The sequence below is a fragment of the Populus euphratica genome, unplaced genomic scaffold (assembly GCF_000495115.2).
Source record: "Populus euphratica unplaced genomic scaffold, PopEup_1.0 scaffold591.1, whole genome shotgun sequence".
Classification (NCBI taxonomy): domain Eukaryota; kingdom Viridiplantae; phylum Streptophyta; class Magnoliopsida; order Malpighiales; family Salicaceae; genus Populus; species Populus euphratica.
The window spans coordinates 18487-28371 of record NW_011500374.1 but is presented as its reverse complement, the minus strand read 5'-3'; the positions used below and the strand labels follow the sequence as shown (position 1 = coordinate 28371).

Sequence of the window (9885 nt, the reverse complement as noted above, 5' to 3'; positions counted from 1 at the left end):
AGAAAAAAGATTTTCACTTTTTTCAGCTTGATTTAATTTTTACTGATATTTATTTTAATTAAATTGATTTTTTATTATTAAAAAGACCATACTATTAATAACAAAACATGTTACCGTAAAAGAGAGTATGAATAAGAATTTTTTTATAATAATAAAATTGAATCATTAAAATTCGTGTAAATATTAATTTTAATATATCATAATTAAAGAAAAATAAGTTTTTAAAATGACCTCCGGTCTTGGCGCGGCATTTAACCCTTGTTCACCTAAAACAACTAGAGAGTTGAGCCCTCCACTATAAAACTCCTCTCTCACTCGTTAATAATGTGTATATATTGCTTCAAAAACTCCTCACACTCTCCTGTCCCCCCAAGCCCTTTGACCACTAGTCCAACATACTCTCACTTTACTCAAAACACACTCTCCCTGTCTCTCCCTCTCTGTGTTTACTCTGCTCTCCTTTCCCTTCTACACATGCACCTTTTCTTATAGTTCTTCAGAGATCTCTCATCACCTTCAATGGCAATAATCCCAGCAGTTACTGTCTCTCTATATTAACTTTACAAGAATCCTTTTCTTTTTACTACTCTTGAGAGTCAACCCATTGGCTTTCAAAACTCTTTCCATCTTTTGTTTTTCTGAGGAGAGCTTGGTTCTGGGGCCATAATGGCAGAAACCACAGAAGCTAATAGACCATCATTGCCAGAAGCAGAGAAGAAGAAAGAGCAAAGCTTGCCATTCTATCAGCTTTTCTCATTTGCTGACAAATATGATTGGTTACTTATGATCTCTGGTAGCATAGGAGCCATTATTCATGGCTCTTCAATGCCTGTTTTTTTCCTCTTGTTTGGTGAAATGGTTAATGGGTTTGGCAAGAACCAATCTGATTTGTATAAAATGACTCATGAAGTGTCCAAGGTTTGTTCCTTTTAATTTCATGGATGATTATCTACCTACTCAAAGCTTCTATCTTTGTTCTCCTTTTTCATGTTACTGTTAGATCTCTGAGATCTATTGTTTTTGTTTTCCTTGTGAATGCAGTACGCTCTCTATTTTGTGTATCTTGGTATTGTTGTGTGCCTATCATCCTATGCAGGTATGGTAATTAACATTCATGAACTTTCTTGTTTATCTTCTTCTTGTTATTTTTATACTGAATCCCACTTGTGGGGTGGCCAATGGTTACATATGCGGCTCGTGTAGCCAGTTCACTTCAGACCAGTGGGTGCGTGGCTAAGCCCACGTGGACCATGGACTAGTCTATTTCAACACCCTTATGCACACATCTCCATCACCATCTCTCTTATTCATGTTCATGTACTCTTCTCCTAAAATTAATTCTAAATCTTCTAATAACATCAATTCTTTGTTCCATTTTGTGAAGTTTCCCCCCCTCATTTTCATTGTAAAATATTGAGCTGTCAAAGTAACATAAGAACGGTTTATTTTTTGTTTTACCAGAGATTGCATGCTGGATGTACACTGGAGAAAGGCAAGTGAGTACATTGAGAAAGAAGTATTTAGAAGCAGTTTTGAAACAAGATGTTGGATTCTTTGACACCGATGCTAGAACTGGGGATATTGTCTTCAGTGTCTCAACTGACACCCTTCTTGTCCAAGATGCCATTAGTGAGAAGGTTAATTTAACTCCCTCAACTTCAAAGATGCTCTTTTCCCTTATTTACTAACCTTCCCTCTTTCTCCCCACCCTTTTATGTTAAAAGTAATTTTTTCCCCTCAAAAATTGGAATTTTCTTTTTTTTGTACAGTACGGGTATGGGGGCACAGTATAGTGTTGGGGTTAGAGTTAAATTGCAAAATGATCATTCTCATACTTGTTGGTTATCCAATAACACGGGACCCATTATCATCTTGTGGAGTTTGACGGAACATGTTAGCAATTCTGACTTAACGTGCGCCTACATCTCTGTTGGACTTTTGTGATTGGGCTTCTTAGCAGAGCCAAAACTACTGGGGACTAATATAATGCTTATTCAAGGCTAAAACATTTCAAGTACTTTTCTAATTCTTTTTTTCATTATTGGAAAACCTCAGGTGGGGAATTTTATACATTATTTATCTACATTTCTAGCTGGGCTAGTGGTTGGTTTTGTGTCTGCGTGGAGGCTGGCATTGCTCAGTGTAGCAGTGATACCAGGAATAGCTTTTGCTGGGGGTTTGTATGCCTATACTCTCACTGGACTCACGTCCAAGAGCCGTGAATCTTATGCGCAGGCCGGTATAATTGCCGAGCAGGTGAGGTTTTATTAGCCTTAAAGTTTAGTAAAGTAAATAAAGCTAATTCAATGTGAATAACTTGTCTAGTTGTTGCTATGTCTTTCCTTTTGAACACCCATGTGCTGCATAATTTGTCTTGATTCAGACTTCGGATTAATGACAGAGAGTACAGTTGTGTTTATATCACGTTAGTTTGTGTAATTTTTTGGGCATAGGAAAGCTGTATGCTTTGGATTACTTAAATGACCCCTTGTGTTTCAAATGATGTTTTAGCATGTGCAACTTCCTAAATGGACATTGGCTTTTTCTCTAATTTACTATTTTTGAATCGATCTTGAATTCTATTTTTTCATTTAGGCCCAAATTCTTTCCAAATTGCACTCAAAGACCCTAGTTATGGACGACGTTGAACTTCATGTGCTGCATAAATTTTATTGCATAACTATTACATTAGTTGTATTCGTTTTGTCAATCTGAACATATCTGCCATCTGGTGTAGGCTATTGCGCAAGTTCGGACAGTTTACTCTTTTGTTGGTGAGAGCAAAGCCCTGAGTTCTTATACAGATGCAATACAAAACACGTTGAAGCTTGGATACAAGGCTGGAATGGCCAAAGGTTTGGGGCTGGGATGTACCTATGGAATAGCTTGCATGTCATGGGCCCTTGTATTCTGGTATGCTGGTGTTTTTATCAGGAATGGACAGACCGATGGAGGGAAAGCATTCACGGCCATTTTCTCTGCGATTGTTGGCGGCATGTAAATATCTAACTGAAACATCATGTTTCTTACTATAGGTATTTAAAGAATCGAAAGTTGGTAATCACTAGAAAATTAATGATTGTTTCAGGAGTCTGGGCCAGTCGTTTTCTAATCTTGGTGCATTTAGCAAAGGTAAAGCAGCTGGATACAAATTGATGGAGATTATCAAGCAAAGGCCTTCCATAACTCAAGATGCCGCAGATGGGAAATGCATGCCTGAGGTTAACGGAAATATAGAATTCAAGAGTGTAACATTCAGTTACCCATCAAGGCCAGATGTTATTATATTCCGTGATTTCTCAATCTTCTTTCCTGCTGGAAAGACCGTTGCTGTTGTTGGTGGCAGTGGATCAGGAAAAAGCACTGTTGTCTCTCTAATAGAGAGATTCTATGATCCTAATCAGGGTAATTAAGATTTTCTTTTTCTAAGTGGGCGAGAGTAATTACATTGGTTGTCCTCATTTTTTTTTCAATGGATGAGCAGGGCAAGTTTTGCTGGATAGTGTGGACATAAAAACCTTGCAATTAAGATGGCTACGTGATCAGATTGGGTTGGTGAACCAAGAACCTGCACTCTTTGCAACTACTATACTCGAGAACATACGATATGGGAAGCCTGATGCAACAATGGACGAAGTTGAAGCTGCCACTTCTGCTGCAAATGCTCATAGCTTCATTACTTTGCTTCCTAATGGATACAACACTCAGGTTGGTATATATCAGGCAACATAAATAGAGCAAATGTAATTTCACTATCACTAGTTGTCTCAATAGGACATAAGGCTCCAGTATGACGTTACACTTCGATCCTGAATCAGGTGGGAGAGCGAGGAGTCCAACTCTCAGGTGGCCAGAAACAGAGGATTGCAATTGCTAGAGCCATGCTGAAGAACCCGAAGATCCTGCTTCTTGATGAAGCAACTAGTGCTCTTGATGCAAGTTCTGAGAGCATTGTTCAAGAAGCATTAGACCGCCTCATGATTGGAAGAACAACTGTAGTTGTTGCACATCGACTCTCCACCATTAGAAATGTTGATACGATTGCAGTTATTCAGCAAGGGCTAGTTGTTGAGACAGGAACCCATGAAGAACTCATTGCCAAAGCAGGAGCATATGCTTCTCTAATCCGATTCCAAGAAATGGTGAGAAATAGAGACTTTGCTAACCCCTCCACTCGCCGGTCACGCTCATCTCGACTAAGCCATTCACTTTCAACAAAGTCTCTAAGCTTGCGGTCTGGCAGTTTACGAAACTTGAGCTATTCATACAGCACTGGTGCTGATGGCCGTATTGAGATGATCTCAAATGCTGAAACTGACCGGAAAAACCCCGCACCTGATGGCTATTTCTGCAGGTTGCTAAAGCTGAATGCTCCTGAATGGCCTTATTCGATAATGGGTGCCATAGGATCCGTGCTTTCTGGGTTTATAGGTCCAACCTTCGCTATTGTGATGAGCAATATGATTGAAGTTTTCTATTATAGAAACCCGGCCTCTATGGAAAGGAAGACAAAAGAATATGTTTTTATATACATTGGTGCTGGTCTTTATGCTGTCGTTGCATACTTGATTCAGCATTACTTCTTCAGCATTATGGGAGAGAACCTCACTACAAGAGTGAGGAGGATGATGCTTGCGGGTAAGAAACTGCTATTGTGCTATATTTTATTTAGCACTGATTCAAAGTTATAAACGCTACTGCTTGGTTGCATGAAGAAAATCTCTTGCTCTTGGATCTTAATCTAATTTTGTTCTCTTGATCAGCAATTCTGAAGAATGAAGTTGGATGGTTCGATGAAGAAGAGCATAACTCAAGCCTTGTTGCAGCTCGATTAGCTACCGATGCTGCAGACGTAAAATCTGCAATAGCTGAGAGGATATCCGTCATACTACAAAACATGACTTCTCTCCTCACTTCATTCATAGTTGCTTTCATAGTAGAATGGAGGGTCTCCCTTCTCATTTTAGCCACCTTCCCTCTTCTCGTCCTCGCCAACTTTGCCCAGGTAAGTTTCAGTCGTTCAGTTTTACAAAACAATAATGCAAGCATGACCTTTTTCCTTGTTTTCCCAAGCATTCTCTGCAAGTCTTGGTCAAACACATTTACCTATCCACAAAGCCACGCTTCACTCGAGAGGGCTCTACAAGGGCAAAAGAGTAAAACAAGAGAAATCTAATTGCTGACTTTGGAATCTAATTTAACTTGCTCTCACCACTAGACGACAAAAGCTAAGACAACACCACGCATCAGACCCCTCTGCCAAGCACGTGCTCTCATCTGCAAATCCTGTGCATTAACTCCTAAAAACTCCCAGCACATAAAATATTTTGAACTTTGAGGTCATACATAAATAACAGTGGACATTAAAAATAGCCAAGATTCCATCAACTTCAATGCCACTGAAAAGTGTTATTCTCTAACTAAAATCTCGAGGCCGTGACCTTATCACACGCCTTTTTCCTTTGATCATTCTTATCCCAGTCAAATCTCAACATGTCTTGTTTCTATCACTCCTCTATGTTTTTTTCTTATCTGTTCATATTTATTTTTACGCTATCCTATCTTGGATTTTTACCATGCACCGACACCGCTCCATGCAGTGTGTAGAAGTCAGTCTAGGTACGCGGGACATTTTCTTTGAAGTCCTGCTATTATCTTTTGTTTACTACTGTATTTTACTAGTAGACTAGTCACCCCCGAGCGAGCGTTTCAAGGGATTCTTGGCCCGTGAATCGCATTATTTATGACACATTTTCTGCCAGATATGTTTTCTTCCTTTGTTTTTCCTGTTGGGTTTTTTTGTGTCTTTTATTTTCTTGTTTTCCCTTCCTGGAGAGTGTCAGGCTGTGACAGTCAATAGTAGCATGGCAGTGACACCACCCTATCCTGGTCCTGCATTATTGTCTTCTAGGTTGTGGGCTTTGTCGTTTAGAATTTCTGGAGGGTTTTCCATATTCTGGGCTAGTTTTCAAACAGTGGACTAGACTGGACTGGACTTGGTACAACAGCTCAGTACAGATAGTGACAGTGGTGCTCTAAGCTCGCGCATGCTATATGCAGTCACACCACACAAGTTTGATTGCTTGCGGAAATACCTGAAATATGCAGTTTAGTGGACAAAAGAAAGTCCTGTAAATGTCCCTGGTAATACAGGAGGAAACTGTTAACCTGCTTTGGCTCTACTTCAAGTGGGCTCCATTCACTAGAGTGTAAAATCCTGTTGAAGTATCCACCTGCTGTTTCACTTGAGTACACACATTGACTCCGTTAACCCCAAAAGTAAAAGTAAACATGGAAATGCCTACTGTTGTAGTTGCTGGTTAAAAACCAAAAATGTCTTTTGTAGATTAAAATACTAATTGATGCTGGGTGTTACTTGGGAAGATTTTTAACTGACCAATAAAAGGGAAGAAAAAGAACTAAAAAAATGTTCAGACCATCTCATTTTGTTCACGATTTCTTTATTTATTCATATAATAAAGTAACTTTGCTCAAATCATCTGGGACAACGTCATAGGAACTCGTTCTTGAAAGGATGTACCACATATAAGTTGTTTTTTTTTTTTTTAGTTTAGCAAACTGAACTGAGTTCATTTCCTCTTTGATTGCATTTTTTCCCGGAAGACATCTATCTTCAACTGTTCGAATGTTTGTTTAAGATTTCAGACAAGAATTCATAAATGTGATTTTGATGATACTTAATTTTGTTATTGTCTTGATCACACAGCAACTCTCTCTCAAAGGATTTGCTGGAGACACAGCCAAGGCCCATGCAAAGACTAGCATGATTGCTGGTGAGGGGGTGAGCAATATCCGAACTGTTGCAGCCTTCAATGCCCAAGGCAAGGTCCTCTCTCTGTTCTGCCATGAGCTTCGTGTTCCGCAGCTTCATAGCCTGCGTCGAAGTCAAACTTCTGGCCTCCTCTTTGGCCTCTCTCAGCTTGCTCTCTATGGTTCTGAAGCTCTTATTCTGTGGTACGGTGCTCACCTTGTTAGCAAAGGGGTTTCCACATTCTCAAAGGTCATTAAGGTTTTCGTGGTACTGGTCATCACAGCTAATTCAGTTGCAGAAACTGTTAGTCTTGCCCCTGAGATTATTAGGGGTGGCGAAGCTGTTGGTTCTGTTTTTTCAATTTTGGAACGTTCTACTAAGATTGACCCTGATGATTCTGAGGCTGAGCCTGTTGAATCACTTCGTGGGGAAATTGAACTTAGACATGTTGATTTCGCATACCCTTCTCGACCTGATGTTCCTGTGTTCAAGGACTTGAACCTTAGAATCCGAGCTGGCCAAAGCCAGGCCCTTGTTGGTGCTAGTGGGTGTGGAAAAAGTTCAGTGATCTCGTTGATTGAACGATTCTATGATCCTATGGCGGGGAAGGTTATGATTGATGGGAAGGATATTCGACGATTGAATTTGAAGTCTCTTAGGCTTAAAATTGGATTGGTGCAACAAGAGCCAGCGTTATTTGCAGCAAGCATTTTCGATAACATTGCCTATGGAAAAGACGGTGCAACTGAAGCTGAAGTAATTGAAGCCGCTCGAGCTGCCAATGTGCACGGGTTTGTAAGTGCATTGCCTGATGGATATGAAACGCCAGTTGGTGAGAGAGGAGTTCAGCTGTCTGGGGGTCAAAAACAAAGAATCGCAATAGCCAGGGCTGTTCTTAAGGACCCAGCAATCCTACTACTGGATGAGGCTACAAGTGCACTTGACGCTGAATCAGAATGTGTGCTACAAGAAGCACTCGAGAGGCTAATGAGGGGCCGAACCACAGTGCTTGTGGCTCATCGTTTATCCACCATTAGAGGGGTGGATAGCATTGGAGTTGTGCAGGATGGGCGGATTGTGGAGCAAGGCAGCCATTCCGAACTGGTTAGCCGGCCCGACGGGGCTTATTTTAGACTTTTGCAGCTACAGCACCATCACATATGAGAGGATTTTGATTGAAGCAGCATGGCCTTGTTGATTGTTAATTATGTTTGGGGTTCCATTAACCTTGTGTTTCTATTTTTCTTTCTTTTTTTTGGACGATGATGACAGTTGTAGATATGGTAATGTGGAGACTACATCTTGAAGAAAACTGTCCCATCTCCAAATGGGGTAGCATATGTTTAAATATAAATATCTAAGGGTGCATATCCATGTTGTCTATCTGGTTATTGCCACCAACTGATTAGCTTTTCCTCCTCTCAAGTGTTGCTTTATAGCAGTGAAACAGCAACCCCCAGTAATCATGCTTCTAGCTCCCATTGGAAACCTTTTCTAGCTGTTGCTTTCCCCATATTACATGTGATTGTTAGTGTTCTTTTCGATTTGGGGTAAGAGACCCCCTCTGTGTTTTTTTTATCCCTCCTGTGAGTTGAAGGCCCACATGAATCATTGGGCAGTTAAACAGCGGCAAAAAACTAGTTTATCACATCTTAGCAGAATGGAGACATTCATGCCAGGCAAATGATATGAATTAGTATTGTAAAGAAAGAAGCCGGTGAAAATCTCGTTAGTTGTAAAGTATACGCATGTGTTTCAAAAGTGCGGATCATGATGCAGGAGGTGCGCATCACGGGCCCAGCTATGTGCATTTTTTTGAGTGCCCTGTATGCAAGTGTAGTGCCCCTTTTCCATATATAATTGGATTTTCCCGAGTGTCCATCCCATGTTCTTAGATTTTGAAGCCAAGAAAGCTTCTTTTCCTATCAGATTGGTTATTATTATGTTCGCCTAAAAGGATTCTACCATGGGTGTACTTGCTCTGTCACAAAGGGGGAGGTCCAGGGCCCTCTTCTTACAATTCTTGAACGCACATCTCTCCACTTTGCCAGGAAGATGCGGGCTAAAAGAAGAAAAACCAGGGATTGGATAGAAACAGAAGCAGGAATAGGATTCCTGGAGAAATGGCAAGGTGGAAAGAAATTAGGGCCCCTACAGAGAGCTGATTCAGGGGGGCACATGGGGAAGATGATGAATCATGTCAGTCTTCAGTGGATCAGTCGCATTATATGTGCTTGCGACTCTCATCTGCTAAATAATTTAATTTAACATGAAGCTAAAGGCTGTGGCCCCACACAATTATTTACATATAGTAACTAAGTTGTACCTTTCTTTTTCATTATTACTCGCAGCAACATTCATGGGGTCCCTACTCCCTCCCTCCCATAAACATTGCCTCCTCCGCAATCCTGTCATGTGTAGCCGTCAAGATAATCCAAGCCCTGAGATGCCAAAACATTTCTTGTGGTGCCGCAAATTTACATGGTGAGATCTTGTCCACCCACTTGCACAGGAGATCTGGATATTACTTGGTGTTTTACCTTCCTTGTTATCACATAACTTCAGCTTGAAAGATCCATCTCCAGAAGAAGGGAGGGACATGTCACATGGGGAAAATGCTGGCGGATTCGTAGGTGCATGCCTCATGCCCCTCAAAATAAATATTGTCTATTTCCTGAGTCTACAAATGTTGACTGTTTGTCGTAAGAGAGAGGTACCTACTGTTCTGGTTTTTAATTTACAGAAGAAATGGGATTTGATAGGGTATTTTGGAGATCTAAAATATTTTTTTTATTTTAAAAATATATTAAAATAATATTTATTTTTTTAAAAATATTTTTAACATTAGTATATAAAAATAATTTAAAAAATATAAAAATAATATAAAATAAAAAAATTAATTTTTTACACAAACAGTATTCAGCAACAAAAACAAAAATGGCCTCACATTATGCAAGGCATGCTGCCCCATTAATTTTTTACACAGACAGTATTCAGCAACAAAAACAAAAATGCCCTCACATTATGCAAGGCATGCTGCCCCAACGCCAAATTCAATCATAACAAAGAATTCCTATAATGATTGTTTATGATTGTGGGGGTAACGGTAATTT

The 9885-nt window shown here is 40.0% G+C and overlaps 1 protein-coding gene across 1 annotated transcript; it reads left to right on the top strand.

The window, feature by feature from the left end:
- The first annotated feature begins 329 nt into the window (after positions 1-329).
- ABCB19 (ATP binding cassette subfamily B19) lies at positions 330-8285 on the top strand. The gene is made up of 10 exons (XM_011010633.1): positions 330-918; positions 1042-1096; positions 1462-1637; positions 2056-2256; positions 2738-2997; positions 3089-3405; positions 3485-3708; positions 3819-4638; positions 4764-5005; positions 6728-8285. The coding sequence occupies exons 1-10, from the start codon at positions 667-669 to the stop codon at positions 7934-7936; spliced, it is 3756 nt and encodes a 1251-aa protein (XP_011008935.1). The 5' UTR covers positions 330-666; the 3' UTR covers positions 7937-8285.
- The last annotated feature ends 1600 nt before the right edge of the window (positions 8286-9885 follow it).